This window comes from Protopterus annectens, chromosome 2.part0, assembly GCF_019279795.1.
Source record: "Protopterus annectens isolate FY-2018-M chromosome 2.part0, PAN1.0, whole genome shotgun sequence".
Classification (NCBI taxonomy): Eukaryota; Metazoa; Chordata; order Ceratodontiformes; family Protopteridae; genus Protopterus; species Protopterus annectens.
Window position 1 is genome coordinate 977,772,737 of NC_056728.1, and position 17,649 is coordinate 977,790,385.

A 17,649-nucleotide genomic window follows, 5' to 3' on the forward strand; every position below is an offset into this window, starting at 1 on the left:
TCTGATTTAAAAAGATGGAATAATTTGAAATTACCAATAATGGCAAAGACCTCAGTTATTAAAATGAACGTACTCCCCAGAATATTATATATTTTTAGAGCTACTCAAGTCCAAATTTCTAGGAAATTCTTCAAACAACTTCATACAGAATTAGGTAGATTTGTATGGGAACCTAGAAAAACTAGAATATCTTATGATAAACTGATGACTCCGAAAAACAGGGGTGGTTTAGATTTACCGAATTTTGAAGCATATTATTTAATAATAAATGCTAATAGAATTCTAAGAGTGGTTAACTTTGACAGGTCCAGTCCTAAATGGTCACCCAAGTGGTTGATTCTGTATCACAAACATGCTGCTGGGTTGGGTATTAATTGTAAATAAAGATACCCTTAAAATGTACGCTCTGATGGAACATATCAGAGTATATATAATATCAGTACAAAGTTTGTTTAACTCACTAAACCTCTTACAATATATGATGACTTTCCAACCATTTCATAAGAACCCAAATTTGAAAATTGGTAATCAACTGATAGATCTTAAAACATTCCCACTTATAAGTGATTTAACCATATTTGATTTATATCCTTTTCTTGGTATCTCAATACACAACATGTTAAGAGAGATGAGTCTTCCTAACTCGTATTTAATTATAATGAGACAGTTAAAGGATCTTTCAATAAGTTATTTTAGTAACTTTAAAATTAAAGAAGAAGATTTAACCATTTGCCTAAACTTATGGCAAACTCTTATGCAGGACTGCAAATATATAACGGCTTCATATAATTTGATAAAAGACATGAAATATAATAACCAAATACTCTTATCTAAATACTGGAAGGAGAAATTATTACCGATTGATGATAGTAAAATATTTAAAGCAATTAACTTAACCCTAAAGTCAGTATCTCTTCAAAAGTTATTATTTACTCAGTTGATGATATTTAATAACACTTATTACACTCGTCTCACTCTGCATAAATTCAACTCTAAAAATTCACCTAAATGTTCATATTGTATAGATCAAATGGCTGACCTTTTACACATGTTCTGGAATTGTAAATGTATTTTCAAACTTTGGAATTCTTTAAAAATTCAATTACAAAAAATGGGTTATCAACAGTCTACACTTTCTTGGGAGTTTATGATTCTTCATATTCCTCTGAATAATTTGGATAGATCCCAAATTACCATACTCATAAATATTTTCCTGTTAATGAAGCTTTATATAGCTACAAATTGGCTGAATCCATCCCAGACTTCATGGGAAAACGTTAAAAGTGTAGCGATAAGACATATTTTAGCACATAAATTACTAATTAAAGATCATAAGAAAAGTATAAATAGCACAAAAATATGGGAACAAATCTTTAACATTGTGTTAGCTTAAGGTTCCAATCCACTTTTCCCCGGGAAGTACATACTTAATATGGAGATTAGTATAGATAAGCCTTATATTGATACTAGATTTTTATTTTCTCTTTCTTTAATACCCATCTAGAAGTTTATATTAATGTATAATGATTTTATGTAACTATTGGAAGCATTCATGTATATAATGTACATATGTTGTAGTATTGTATTAACATTTGGAAAAGAATAAAGATTTATTATTGAAAAAAAAAACATAAGCTGTCACTGAGTGTTCACAAGCAGTACACTTACAATCACAGCACTTTCCCTAGTCCCTTATATTATAAAAAAGTAGAGTAAAATTTCCCTGTCAGTACTGCTCAAGCATCAAACACGTGAACATATAGGTAAAGAACACACGTTTAGATTTAGGGTTATTCAGCAAATTTGTAAACATAAACGTGGAGGTGATTTACTATTATGCAGTGAATTGGCAGAATATAAATGGATACATTTTTTAGAGCTGATTATACACCAGGTCTTAATGTAATGAATAGTGCTCAAACACTGACAGAATCAAAATGGCAGGAAGGTTGTCATGTATGCATAACCATAAAACTAACAGATAATTTCCCACCTATTCCTTTGTAAACATTTATGTCCCACACAAGCAGGTCACAGTTTTACACAGAATTAGCACCAAATACTGACAAACACTCAAAATCTACATTAGAGATCCCTGACAGGAGCCTTCCAATATTAGAAAAATACCAGGTTTCTTAAAGAGGAAATACCACCTTTTATCAAAAAAAACCTCCACAATAGATAAACTATTAATTTCCTTATAACGGCAATAATTTCTTATTGGAGGGGGGCTTATCTGTCAGAAAGAAAGCTGTAGACAGTTTGCTACTCCAGAGAAGTCCAAAAGGTCTTTCTTCTTGAGACTGCAATAAGGTACAGTATCCTCCATGGGATTATCCCATCAGCAAGTGGAGTGAAGGAGTGGGGGCAGCCAGAGCTGTGTGAAGCTTGCTGGTTGTTGTTTCCAGGATAGGAAATGGTCCATAAAGTATAAAGGCTACTGCAGCAGTTGGAATGATGACCATAAAGAACTTTTGAAATGCCTATGACTCAGTATTTTGCACACTCAGCTTTAACACTGGAAGAAGAAAAAGATGCAGTTTAATTCTTACATTAACTACTTGGATCCACCTTCTATTACTGATGTAGTCCTGAGATGCTGTTTTTCATACACAGTATTAAACTAAGATCAAATATGTGTGAACTGGTGTTAGCTTATGTAGTAGTTATGGATTGCATGACACTTATCAGTGAAATGAAGGAGTGTTTCCTGGTGCCTGGACAGATTCCCTAGCATAAATCAGATTCCTGTTCTCCCTTTAAAAGGGCCATAAGCAAAATGCAGTTTAATCTTTTATCACAGGTGTCCTTTTCAAAACTAAATGTATTTCCAGAGTTCCCTTACATCCTCAGAACTGTTTCTCAAATTGTTGTTTGCTTTAAAACAATTAGCCTTATGTCTACATCCTTTATTTGGAGGAAACCGGAATAACTGGATTAACATCAATAAATTGAGCTACTCTAGAAATAGAAGTGTTGGGGTTTAATTCCTAAGTCATACTGATATTGCTTAGCAACAAGCATCACAAAATTATTACTGCTTTCACAATATCTCATTAAAGATTAAATGAGCCCTCCAATGGATACCAGCTCTCTGTTTTATCAAAACCTTGAATATCTCTTGAAAGGTATTTATTATTTATTGATTACTTGGTGACTGGGAGGGTGAACTGGTCAGATGATTCTTTACACTCACAACCCAGGCTCATTACATATCCAGTATTGACATTGGTATATAAATCCCCTTACAGTTTTATAGTACATTGCAGTTGTGTCCAGTATTTACAGCATCAGCATATAAGGTCATCGTGATTCTAACAGTAAATAGTGTTACATGTTCAGTATTTACAAAGCACAAACACAAAGTTCCATTGGTGTTTACATCTGTACCCAACAGGACTCATAAAAACAAATCAGAGGCAGAAATAACAATGTATACATTCATCAAAGCATCAACAGTACATTAGTGTTACATGTCTCATATTTACAAAAGCAGAAAGCATTCAACAGAAATTAGTCCCATCAGTATTTACAATAACACATTGCTTTCATTGCATCACTTTCAAAATTGTAAGCACTAACAACAAACAAGACAGAGAAAATGATTGAAAATAAGATAGTATATGCTGTGTTTCCGATGCATTATTTGTTAACCATTGTCTCTAAAGCACCTGGAGGGCATTTCAGATGGAAGATGCTTTTTAAATGTTTTCTAGAAATCTTTGATGTATTCTGCAAGTAAGTTGTTTACAAGACTCATATTTTTGGGCATAATTTTCTTTTCTACAAAAAATTGCTAAAAGTGATACATCAACCGATTTAAGGCAATCTTTCTGGAAAATGTAAATGCACCTAGACTTTAAATTATGTCAGCCATTGCCTGACAACCCAAACATCACCATTAGCAATAAAATACTTTCTTTCATTCTGACTTCCCTTTTCTCATAGACAAAACACTTTTCATCTACCTAGGAATGGTGGACTGGTTTGAGTTAAAGAATTAGCTTGTACATGGCATTTAAAACCATATCAGTAGTTCATATTAAATCTTATCAGAATTGCTACTGCAGTCCACCATTGCTCATCAAATTATATATTAGTTAGTCAATCCAGAAAACTTAGTATCTCTAATATCTGCAGTTATTTAATTAACTCTCTTTCTATCTCCTCTGTTGATATGTCTATATACTATATAAGCAAGCAGAATTACTAGGAATGAAATTAAACCTGGTGCTCTATATTAAGAACTGCATTTAAGTACAATCCATTTCCCAAGATCTTTAGGCAACAACTTATGCTCCTTCATGGCAATTACATTAGCCATCACATATTAGCCTCATCTGAGTTTTCATTATATCCCATCTGTGAATTTTGTCCTAATGAAACAATTGATGTTTTATTTATTTTAACTCCTCCAAAATAAAATCTGTCTTGACAAATCGTCTAAACTCTTTAAAAATTAAAAATAATCACTTGTGACTGAAATAGGCCTAAATTCATATTAAAACTCTTTGTTTCCTACTGTAAACTCTTATACTCCTATTTATAATTTCTTGGGTTAAGTTTTATGTTATCAAGGATTACTTAGCTAGATTCATAATATTCACAAAGAACTGGAACACTTTCAAAAGCCACCAGATTATGTAAACATTAGAAGGAATTCACCAGCTGATGAAGAAATTCCCAAAGTAATGGGCCTCCTTAGAAAATGTTTGCTGTGCTAATTGATTAATTGTGGTTTTCTGGATTCAAAGTTTTAAGTTGCAATACTTAACTATTATTTATACCATTTTTTCAGCATTTTCCCTGCTATGTGTCAAACATCAGCCCCAGCCCTGCTAATTGATTTGGTCACTCAGTTTCACTGTGTGAAGGTTAACCAGGAGAAGTCATCATATAGACAGCCATCAGGGTCAGTTTGATTTTAATTATTTTCTCTCCAGCCCTGGCTACTCATACTCGGCTAGATGCTGGGGAAGGACATGCAATGGTCTGTCAGTGGAGGATGCCTCCTCACTTTTGCTAAGAGCATTGCCTCCAAATGTCACTGTCCTTCTCTACCAGGGTCTTCACTGGGGAACTGGACATCCCATTGTGCCCATATGTGCATGCAAACCCCTCCCATCCCTGGGAGTGGCGGGCTGGCCACAACTCTTCATCCCTTTCCCTCCTTGCCAACATATTCTGGTGCCAAGACTACTAACCTACTGAAATTTGTTTGATTTCTCTTGGTATTGTTCTCTACTAATGTGTTATAGTATTTCTTTTATGCTGTTAAATTTGTAATAAAATATGATTGGGTCATAGTTTACGTGGATATACCCACTCCACAAAATGTTATCAGTCATTCAGTAAAATGTTGCTGGTTGCCTATTTTGCAAACAGGATGAAACCCTGACTAGAGTCCAGACAACATGGGTCTGGACACTTGGGGAGCCAACCAAGGTGGAGTGGAAGTGAGTGACCAGTACTGGCTCACCCATCCTTGGGACAGAGGTGACACATGTGGGTCAGATTACAGCAGTATACTGCATGCAGGAGGGAGGAAGAGAGAAATATGGAGACATGAGCCTGCCAAGGAGAGCATGACTTTCTAAGCAAACATAGTGGGTATGCAGGACTGAACATAACATAGAAACCTAATTTAGAATCCAATGCATATCTTCCAATGAAAGTGGGGAGGGATTAGGGAGAATGTAAACATCTTATGAATGTTTGCAGGATGATAGCCCATAATCTCCATGCTTACTGGCCTCAGATGGCAGGAAGCAATGGGGGGATGGTGGCTTAATGGCTACAGGGAGACTTGGGGGGGGCAAAAAGAGCATAAAAAAAGAGGAAAATGTTGCTCATGTTCTTAACATTCAAGGTACTGGAATACAATAGTACAGCTTCCTAATGACAGTCTGAGCCTCACTTCATCCTCTTATTTGCAGATCATGGCTACTGGTGGGAAAATATAATTGCAGCCCTTAAAAATGGTTCTCCTGTAAGCTGGCTTATCAGAAAGGTAAGTGCTAGTGTTAAAAATGAAATCTGCACTGCTATAGTTAGTGTACTTGTTCAGCTGTGTGTTCTACTTTTATTTGCCATTTGTTTGTGGATGACCGGCAGTTGGTATGTTTCTTCAAGTGTATAACCACAAATAAATCTCATTTTCCTGCAAATACAAAGACAATGACACAAACCTAGCTAAAGCTATGGGTATATTGTGCAATGACAGCTGTAACAGATATCTCACTAAAAACTAAAACTTAAAAAAAAATGACACAATAGAAAAAAACTCAAAGCATCTGCTTATATCATCAGTAATCTGGATTTGGGAAGAGTCTTAGGTAACCAAATGACCAGTTGCTAGTAAAATATCAAGAGCATTAAACCACAAAATAGATGACTTACATAAAAATCTTCAATAAAGGTCTAGCACTTGGGCAACAACATGCCTTCGATTACTCTAAAAAACACTAACAAAAACACACAATATATAACACAGAATAAAACAGTTATCAATTAAACAATAAATGCTAATCACAACCTGATGCATGCTAGCTGTTTTTAATTCTTAGCTTAATCTGAACCTAGAACAATAGGTTTGTGAAAATGGAGACCACATGCACAGACAGCTTATTCTACACCTCAGTCTCTGACTTTGCTTTGTAGACCAAATGCACAGCTAGTAACATAAAATATTTTCAATTCAATTTGTTCTGACAGATTTATGGCAGCTCATAAGGGAATAAGTTAATTAGAAACAGCTAAAACATTCAAAATAATAACTAGGATCTATACATGTAATCAATTTCAAGGAGGCCCATATCTCCTTTGGAACAGGGAATATATAATCTTGGTATGCATTGATTTTTATAAATTATTTGATGAGGATGAAGCATCCTTCTTGTTTTCTTATTTAATTTATTCAAACCTTTGTAAGTTAGGACAGGAAGAGCAAATTGGTTTATAGCTTGAACTTTGTTCCTAGATGTCAATGCTGTTTTCAGGATTAATTTGTCTTCTAAAATATTCCTTAATGAGTTTTATTTGCATTTGTTCATGTTTTATGGTTGATCCTTCATCAATTCCCAAATATTTGTACACTCCCTCTTGCTGAAGTTCTTTTATATAACATTCTTGTCCAAACTGATGTCATCTTGGTGCTGTAGCTTTCCTGATTTAAAGGATGGTTTTGTACATTTATCAAGACCAAATGACATTCTTATATCATCTGAAAAAGTTTTAACAACTTGCAGTTGTACTTTCAGCTCCTCATCTGATGAGCTATACAGTTTTAAATCACTGACTACGAGAAGATAAGTCTTTACACCTTGTTGCTTTCTGGGAGCCAAATAATAGCCATGATCTAATCTGTTAAGCAGACACCTAAGTGGGGTAAGAGCAAGGCAAAAGAGCAGCAGTGACAGTCAGACTCACCCCAGAATATCCCCTTTTGAATTTTTATCCCTGGAATAATAATTTGCCCTTTATCATGGCTTAACTGTAAAGTGGTTTGCCACTGTTTAATGTAGGGTGCATCTTATACATTTTTAAGCACTCTTTTAGCCATGAATGTGGGATACTGTCAAATGCTTTTTTGTAGTCTATCCATGCCATACTTCGATTCTTCCCCATTTTTACAGTTTTCCACTATGACTTTATTTAATAACAAATGATCCTTTATTACACATAACTTTCTTTTATTACCCTTTTGTTCTATTGCCATAACTGAGTTTTCTTCTAAATGATTATAAACTCTGTCAGTATCAATTCCAGTGTATAGTTCATATGTCATTGGAATGCAAGTTATTGGTCTATACGTTTCAGGATAGCTTGCAGGTTCACGCTTAAGTAGAAGTATTGTCTTTGAAAAATTAATTTATTATTGTGCTCCACGCTGTACTTGCTGTACTGGACTGAAACCAAAGTCTTTTTAAGACACAAAGTCTTGCTGGCTGTTAACACAGAGTCTTGCAGACTACACTCTGATGAAGAAATATACTTTGCAGCACAATACTATTTTACTACAAGCACAGTTACTAATAAATAACTTATTCTCATAACAAACAAGTACTATTCTGACAGCTTGTTGTAACATAGATGTACATGATGTACTTTACAATCACCATAGATGATAACTTTTCATTCTCCATTTACCTCGGAACTTAAGTTCCTACATACCTTAATACAGTTTAGTTTACAGTTTTTATATATTCTTTTACTCACACACTTTAGATCCCATTTTCTTCTTTTGTAAGGAGCTTCTGTGGGAAAACACGTAATGTCTGTTTTTAGACTTTCCTGTTGTCCTTTTGTGAAACCATTTAATATTTACTTGTAAGCACTTCTGCTGATGTGAGAATGCACGCAATATTTGCCTTTCAGAATTCTTTTCTGCTGATTCTATAAAAAAGACATGTCCCTTAACAGAAGTCTGCAAGGAAGCATCTGTGAGAACACGTCAAACTGTTCTGCTGCTGATACTGAGAAAACATGTCTTTCAGGAAATATCTTGTGTCCATTAATAAATGTTCCTTGTTTTTAACTTATTTCAGCTATGTCACACAGTAAGCATGCCAGTTTTACATTGCTAAGCTCCATACCTACATTCAAGCAAACTTTTTAGTCTATACTTTACCTTTCAGCATATTTACAGCAGAATTAATTTCAAACTTTTATTCACTGTTTAACACACTCTAACAAATCCCTCTTTATTTTAAAACTGTTTATATTCAATTGCTTTCTGTAATTCTGCACAGGCTGCCTGATATTGCTCAGTAACCTGTTCTGCTGAATCTAAAGCTCCTATGCACTTTTGAAAAAAAGTTTGTATAACTTGTGTAAACTTCCTGAACTCATTTTATCTGTCTTTTATAATTCTGTTAAATTCTTCTGTAACAAAATATACTAGAGGTTCTGTCAATGACTGATTTGACTGTTGTTGCAACCCTGAGATTAATGCAGTGACACAACATAACTGTCCAACATTTCAATATAATGTAAGCATATTAATTTTTTCTGGTTCTTTACCATTAAAAGATTTACAGTCTAACCTTTGAAAAATGGCATGCACTCTATTTTATGGCACTGTACACAGAAAACAGTTTCATATGATTTACACAATAAACATTTGTCATACCACATATGGTTTTGTTTGAGATTCCAGTCAAATATTGTAATCAATTTGGATAATGCCTTATTATCAACTTGCCCTAATAAGGTTTTACATTTGCTAATATGCTGTGTATACCAACATTCCATTCTGTTATTATGACCTCTAATGGCATCCATACTGTATGTAACACAGAAACATTTCTTACCAATCAACAGAGAGGCAGATGGCCAAGCAGCTTTACTGTAGATAGTTGAAATGTCTCTGTAGTCACTCGTGAAGCTGTTGAAACAAAACTGGCAGTTTCTGTTTTGAAACTTTGTTCTTCACCTTTCTTGGAGAATTTATGGCACTGCGACTTTCTTGCACTGCAGTCTCACTGGATTCAGATGTCTGAGGAACTGTACTGCTGCAAACTGTAGAAACTGTAGAAAACTGAAGTATTCAATATAAATGTTAGTTACTGTGATATTACTAGAGTGACCTTATACAAGGTATCACATCACTCCCACTGTGTTCGGATACAGGCTAGGGTCACCATTGAAAAATTAATTTATATTGCTGCTGCACACTGTACTTATTTATTTATTTAAATTTGTTGACCGGGAGTGTCAACTGGATGTGGGTCCATTTTCAGCGGAGGCCCGGGGAGAAAAGCTCCACAGTAAAATAAACAGACAGTAGTTACATTGGATTACATAGCGATTAACAATTTAACATAGAAATTACTTACAATATATTTACAGATGAAGAACATAGTACATCAGTAGACAACTAGAATCTTTATCTGTGAAGTACATAACAGGCATTAACAAATGTAACAATGGGAAGTTCCTGCTGTATAATAAGTACTAGGCTTATGAGCATCTGAGCTTGCTATAATCAAGGTAGTTAGTGGAGTGGAAAGAAAGGTAGTAGTTGGATGAGGTGGATAATATTAGAGTGGGAGTTGCAAGGGCATAGCCAGCATGTTTTTAGGTGCGCTTTTAGTAAAGTTTTGAAGTGGGTGCATGATGGTATGGAGGTAATTGTGGGTGGGAGTGAGTTCCATAATTTGGCTATGGCGCAAGAGAATAGTGCTTCACCAGCAGAGTTATTGGCTTTAGTTCATAGGTTCATACTAGGCTATCTGCCCTAGGGCATTTATAAGCCTAGCCAGAGTTGTGTGGCTTTCACCACCCCTTAGGTTGAAGAATACTATACCCATTAGTTTGCCGTGCCTCTGTCCAGCAGTGATACAGAGATGATCCCTGGGGTAAACCTACGATCTCCCATCCACTGGTCAAGATTCCTCTTGAACAGAGCCAGCGAGGTGCTCTGTCTCACATGGACTGGGATTCTGTTCCACAGCATAGGGAGTCTCTGGGTGATGAATCTGTCCCTCCAGCATGTCCTATTTATATCCGTGTTGAGGTTTAAGTCTCTTGCTCTTGTGGCTCTGGTGGATTTGGATTTTTGAGGTGGAGCATGTCCATTAATTCCGGGTTGGACATGGCCTTGTATGTCAGGCACAGGTCACCTCTGAGCAGACGGTATGTGACTGAATAGAGCTGGAGTTTCTTCAGTCTGGCAGCATATGGCATATTTTTGAGCCCCTTTATCCTTTTGGTGAGGAACTTTTGGGGTCTTTCCAATTGCTGCAGGTGTTGGGTAAGATACATTCGAATGGGGCATTGTACTCAATCATTGGTCTGATAAGTGAAGAGTACAGGGGAACAATGACCTCCCTTGATCTGGATGTGAATCCCTTCATAATCAGGTGGGCAATGTAGAAGGTCCTCCTAACCACTTTGGCAATGTGAGTGTCAAAAGAAAGGTTACTGTCAACTTGGGTCCCCAGGTCCCTGATAACCTCTTCTGTGCTTAATGGATTGCCACCTATGTGGTAACTTGGGGTTACCTTGTTTTTACCAAAGGGTATGACTATACATTTTTTGGCGTTAAGCTTAAGGCCATGGCTCTGGCACCAGTTATCCGTTTCTATGAGACCTCTCTGAAGGATATCTGTGTCTGATGGATTTTCAACTATGGCCCAGTTTGCAGTCATCTGCAAACTTTGTCAGCCACAATCCTCCTATGTTTGCCTGCACTTCTGAAAAGTAGATGCCGAACAAGAGGGGGCCCAGGACTGAGCCCTGTGGGACACCGCTTGTGACTGGCTTGGAGTCTGACATGGCACCAGCAACTCTAACCCTGTGGGTTCTGTCCTTGAGCCAGTTTGCAACCCATCTTGTGACATATGGGTTTACATTTAAGCTGGTGAGCTTTTCTATGATACCCGAGTGGGGTATTGTGTTGAAAGCTTTTGCAAGGTCAAGGTAGGCTGTGTGAACTGCCTTACCCTTATCAAAGGCCTTGGTGACTGTTTCAGAAAAGTCGACCAAGTTCAAGAGGCATGATCTGCCCTTGACAAAGCCGAATTGGGTAGGATCCAATGTCTGTAGGTCCCCTATGTCTTTATTTATGAGTTCCATTATGATCCTCTCCATAGCTTTGCAGACCAGGCTTGTTAAGCTTATGGGGCGGTAATTACCAGGGTCCGTAGAAGCACCGCCTTTGTGGAGTGGGACCACAGTTGCCGTACACCACTTTGGGTACGTATCCTGTGGTAAGGCTAAGATTAAACAGCAGCCTTATGTGTGGGTTTAGTTCCTCATTGAGTTTGTGTAGCACACAGCCGGGGACACCATCCGGTCCCATTGATGCTGTGTTTTTAGCTTTAGAGAGCAGCTCTCACCTGGGCATTTGAGATGATTGGGAGGCTACACTCTGCTGGGATAGATATTTCTCCTTTTGGGGGGGAGGGAGGGGAGAAATTTTCACTGAACCTGTCTGCCAGTATGTTTGCAATGTCTGTGGGTTCAGTGATTTTTGTATCATTTTGGACTAATTCTGAGCATATCTGGGAGTTTCCACCCAGATTTCTAACATAGCCAAAGAAGGCCTTATGATTGTCTTTTGAGTCCTTGGCGATTTTTCTCTCAAAGTTGGCCTTGGATGATTTTATGAGTGATCGTAGTTTTTTACTAGTATTGATCAGAGATGTCTTCCCTTTTAGGGATTTTGCTCTATCTTGTAGTAGCTTTCTCCTCTTGTTGTAAAGTGATCTGCAAGTTATTTTTGTTGCTGGATCTTAGTGGTCTGGTGGTGCGATAGGGTTGGAGTAGATTCTGGAGGGATGGGACATTTAGTGGATGGTTTACTAGTTTGTGGGCGAGTGAGAGTTGATACCACTGAAGGAGGTACTTGCTGTACTGGACAGAAACCAAAGTCTTTTTAAGACACAAAGTCCTGCTGGCTGTTAACACAGAGTCTTGCAGGCTACACTCTGATGCAGACATATACTTTGCAGCACAATACTATTTTACTTTAAGCACAGTTACTAATAAATAACTTATTCTTATAACAAATGGCACGTACTATTCTGACAGCTTGTAGCATAGATATACAAAATATTTACTTTACGATCAGCATAGATGATAACTTTTCATTCTCCATTTACCTCGGAACCTAAGTTCCTACATACCTTAACACAGTTTAGTTTACAGTTCTTCTATGTTCTTTTAGTCACACAATTTAGATCCTGTATTCTTCTTTTGTAAGGAACTTCTGTGGGAAAACACTTAATGTCTGTTTTTAGACTTTAATGTTGTCCTTTTGTGATACCATTTAATATTTACTTGTAAGCACTTTTGCTGATGTGAGAATGCATTCAGTATTTGCTTTTCAGAATTCTTTTCTGCTGATTCTATAAAAAAGTCATGTCCATTTACAGAAGTCTGTAAGGAAGCATCTGTGAGAACATGTCAAACTGTTCTGTGGCTGATACTGCAAAAACATGTCTTTCAGGAAATATCGTATGCCCATTAAAAGACGTTCCTTGTTTTTCACTTATTTCAGATATGTCACACAGTAAGGATGCCAGTTTTACATTGCTAAGCTCCATACCTACATTCAAGCAAACTTTTTACTCTATACTTTATCTTTTAGCATATTTACAGCCGAATTAATGTCAAACTTTTATTCACTGTTTAACATACTCTAACAGTTCCCTCTCTTTATTTTAAAACAATTTATATTGATATGTATCTTTTGGTCAGATTATACAGAAAACAGATTAGGAAACAAACATTTAGTCTTTTTTGATAGAAAAAGTCAAAATGCAATTTTACATAGTTAATACAATGATAGAAAGTATTACTACCAGAATTGAGTGTATCTAACAACTTTTTTCTTTTGCAGACCATTCGGTGAAAATATTCCATCAGATATGAGCTGTGTCTGTTATAGGTTTTACAGAACTTAATTTATGACTTAGAATTGTTTTATTAACTTTTTGCAACTGTTGAATTAACTATTTACTTTTATTAATCATTTCATACCAAAAGATTAAAGACAGACTAATATCTGCAAGAGGCAAGGACTATGTGCTACTGCAAGCGTTATTCAGTGCTAAAAACATACAGTTTTAATGTCATTTTAACCATAACATTGTGGTCATATTTCTGAACTGGCCATACACTTTAGTTGACAGTGAAGTGAACATCTTAAAGTACTGAACAGGGTTTTTAATACTTGAGGATTTAAAAAAAACATGGTTACACTGAAGAATGCTGTATACATATTAGTCCATTAGCTGTATGAGTACAATATTTTAATATAATTTTCCTCTAACTGGGGTAACCAATGGCAGTACAAATAAAATGGTGGTCCAAAAAACAGTGATAAAATTACAACTAGTGATAAAATTACAACTTGACAAATTACTTCTGAACTTGTTACATTATAATGTGTCCTGTACAGTATGTATCTACACAGACTGTTTGCTACTCATGCATTTCAATCCATGTTTTTTCACACATATTTATTAGACATTAATTTTATTTACACTGAATTCATTTGCATTTGTACATACAAATACTGCAAAGTACATTTAGTTTAATCTACAAACTTAGTAACATTCATGCTTATTGCATACCAACATTGTCTTGCCAAAAACTTATTAAAATATGGTGACCAGTATTGTTCATTTTTCACATATTTTTTACTCTCCCTCTTGTGTAGCTTTACAGTTTAACAGGTTGCAAATACCATTTAATACTAAGCAGTACAATAATAACTAGCATGATAGCTATTAGCAAGTTGAAAAATATGTAGACCTGTCAGGTTTAATCTGTTTTGTTGCCTCACAGCAAGAGGTTCTCCCATTTGATTCTCAGCTTGGGCTGGGAGTGCCTTCTGTGTGGAGTCTGCATGTCCTCCCCTCGGTCGAGTGGGCGTTCGAAAGACATACATTGAATGGGCATTCCTTCGTTGAAGGTTGGGCATCGGGCTGGCAACTCAACACCATAAAAACCAACTGCCAATCATTAGCGGGCCGGAGTTCCGCTGTGGCGACCCCTAACCGGGAAAAGCCAAAAGACAAACAACAACAACAACCAGTATTTCTAGTGCACTAATACTTGTTTTCCCCTCTCCTCAAAAGAGTATTGTCAAGAGGGAATGAGAGATTATTTTCCTTCCCGTAGCTTTATTTTAGACCCTTCTGCAGTACTGCTCACACAGTCAGTGCAAAATTGAGAGAGTGCCCCTCCCCCTGTAGTATTTCAGTATTGTTTATTTGCTGTGAGAATAAAATGTATGCAAGCCCAACACTTTGGATACACATTTGCTTTCTTAGGTTACTAACAAACTATAGACCATTGTCTGAGTTGATAATTTTGTTTGGCCATTTCCAATAACAGAATACATTTTTTATAAAGCTTTTGCCTTTGTGTCTACTCCTACTAGTAGGTATTTGTAACCTCTCTTTGTGTTGGCAAAGAACCTGCATAATCTATCTGGACTGCATACCATGGCCCATCCGCTGACTGTACCTGATGTAACTGAGGCTTTTTGCTTTTAGCATTCACCTGCAAACAGATTATCAGTGACATGCATGCAAAATTGTAATGTTTTATTACAATTACTAAATAGTGCTGCATGTGTAAGCCGTGGTGCTACAGCACTTATGTTGTTGCCTCATAGCAAGAGGTTCTCCCGTTCGATTCTCAGCTTGTGTGTGGGGAGTGCCTTCTGTGTGGAGTCTGCATGTCCTCCCCGCGGTCGAGTGGCCTCCGAAAGACATGCGTGAATGGGTGTGCCTTCGCTGAAGGTTGGCCATTGGGCTGGCAACTCGGCACCATAAAAAATTAACTGACAATCATTAGCTGACCGGAGTTCCGCTGTGGTGACCCCTTACTGGGAAAAGCTAAAAAGACAAACAACAACCAAATAGTGCTGCATGTGAACACTTAACAATTATGTTTTAATAACAATAATGTTTTAGAAAAACACAAGCCACTTGCCTGGCAATCAGTCTTGTTTTTGGCCTGATCTGCTCAACATTTTCTGTAACTATTCATTTAGCCTGGGAAGGCCTGAGCTCACATTTTAGACTCTGTAAGCCATAGTTAACCCTTTTAGCACTGTTTTCCTTTAGTCATCTGTTAATACACTTGTGGCTTGATATTAGAATGCAGTTGTAAAACACTTAGAATTATAATAAGTATTTGTAATTTGCAAAACTATGCATTTATCCTGCAATTTATTTTTCAAAAACTGCTTGATTAAGACTATCTGTGATTTTATTTTTTGTAATTGTCTATCAGAGTTTTTGCTGTTTGGTGTGGTGTTGCTATACAGTTTAAAAACATGTAAAAAAATAAAATAGATATTAGCTTAACTAGCACATGCTCATTTATATTACTTACATTTACTGTTGTCTGCCTTTTGCTTATGTGCATTGCAAACAGATGTACTTTAGATGAAAAGAAAATACATGTATGTCAGTCTTGTGACTCTCATTTGATTTTTATGCACTAGAATTATTTTGTTTACTTTTTGACTATGCTATGAGAATGGCAGTCATACACTCTAATGTATTACTGATAAATGTCTTGCTTTAACTGAATGAAAGTTTTAAAACATTTGAGAATGATTTGTCCATACATCAGATCCTACCATGTATGGTTAACCATTTTTGAAACACAAGCATATTGTAAAATTTTCCTTTTTTGTACAGATCAGCTGTAGTTTCCTGCTGTTTTACAATGCTTTCTTAAGCTCAGCTGATGTGTGCTGTAAATTAGTCTCTTGTCAGTTCAGCTAATTTATTTTCATTATCCTGTAACTGCTGTTTCTTTAACTCTTTACTACCCAGGTTTTTCTTGTCTTGTGACTGCTGTTTAAGAGTTTCAATTTTTTTCTGTAATTCTGCACAGGCTGCCTGATATTTCTCAGTAACCTGTTCTGCTGATTCTAAAGCTCCTATGCACTTTTGAAAAATGTTTGTATAACTTGTGTAAATTTCCTGAACTCATTTTGTCTGTCTTTTAGAAGTCTATTAACATCTTTTGTAACAAGATGTACTAGAGGTTCTGTCAATGACTGATTTAACCGTTGTTGTAACTCTGAGATTAATACAGTGACACAACATAACTGTCCAACATCTGAATATAATGTAAGCATTTTAACTATTTCTGGTTCTTTACCATTAAAAGGTTTACAGTCTAACCTTTGAATAATGGCATGCACTGTATTTTTATGACATTGTGCACAGAAAACAGTTTCATATGATTTACACAATAAACATTTGTCATACCACATATTGCATCCATACTGTATGTAACACAGAAACATTTCTTACCAATCAACAGAGAGGCAGATGGCCAAGCTGCTTTACTGTAGATAGTTGGAAAGTCTCTGTAGTCACTCATGAAGCTGGTGAAACAAAACTGGGAGTTTCAGTTTTGAAACTTTGTTCTTCACCTTTCTTGGAGAATTTATGGCACTGTGAATTTCCTGCACTGCAGTCTCACTGGATTCAGACATCTGAGGAACTGTACTGTTGCAAACTGTAGAAACTGTAGAAAACTGAAATACTCAACATAAATGTTAGTTATTGTGCTTTTACTAGAGTGACCTTATACAAGGCATCACATCACTCCCCCTGTGTTCAGATACAGGCTAGGGTCACCACTGAAAAATTAATTTATATTGGTGCCCCATTTGGGATGTATTTTACAAGACACCTGTAACAGCTGGAAAGACCAAAGAAGTACCTCACCAAGAGGATCACTGGCCTCAAACAGATGCCCTATGCAGATCGACTGAAGAAACTCCAGCTGTACTCGGTTGCATACCGCCTACTCAGAGGTGATCTCTGCATGACATACAAGGCCATGTCCAACCCAGAACTGATGGACATGCTCCACCTAAAGAAAAGCTTATCCCCTCAAGCCAGATGCTCTAGGGATCTAAACCTCACCACAACAATAAATAGGATGTACTGGAGGGATAGATTCCTGTCACAGAGACTTCCCATGCTTTGGAACAAGATTCCAGTCTACATTAGGCAGAGCTCCTCATTAACACTCCAAGAGAAACCTTGATGAGTGGATGGGAATCAGAAATTTACCCCGGGAATCATTTCAGTAGCCTCTGGACAGAGGCACAGGGAACTAATATAAGGGGGCAGCGAAAGCCAACACATTCTGGCTTGGCTT

General features: G+C 36.5%; 1 protein-coding gene across 5 annotated transcripts in view; it reads left to right on the forward strand.

Moving 5' to 3' along the window:
- The window catches only part of NAAA (N-acylethanolamine acid amidase), a 775,135-nt gene that overhangs the window by 369,600 nt on the left and 387,886 nt on the right, over nt 1-17,649 (forward strand). For all 5 annotated transcript variants that reach the window (XM_044061226.1, XM_044061225.1, XM_044061227.1 and 2 more), the window contains one exon: nt 5,937-6,010. In XM_044061226.1, coding sequence (XP_043917161.1) covers nt 5,937-6,010 — 74 coding nt within the window. The remainder of the gene's footprint in view (nt 1-5,936; nt 6,011-17,649) is intronic.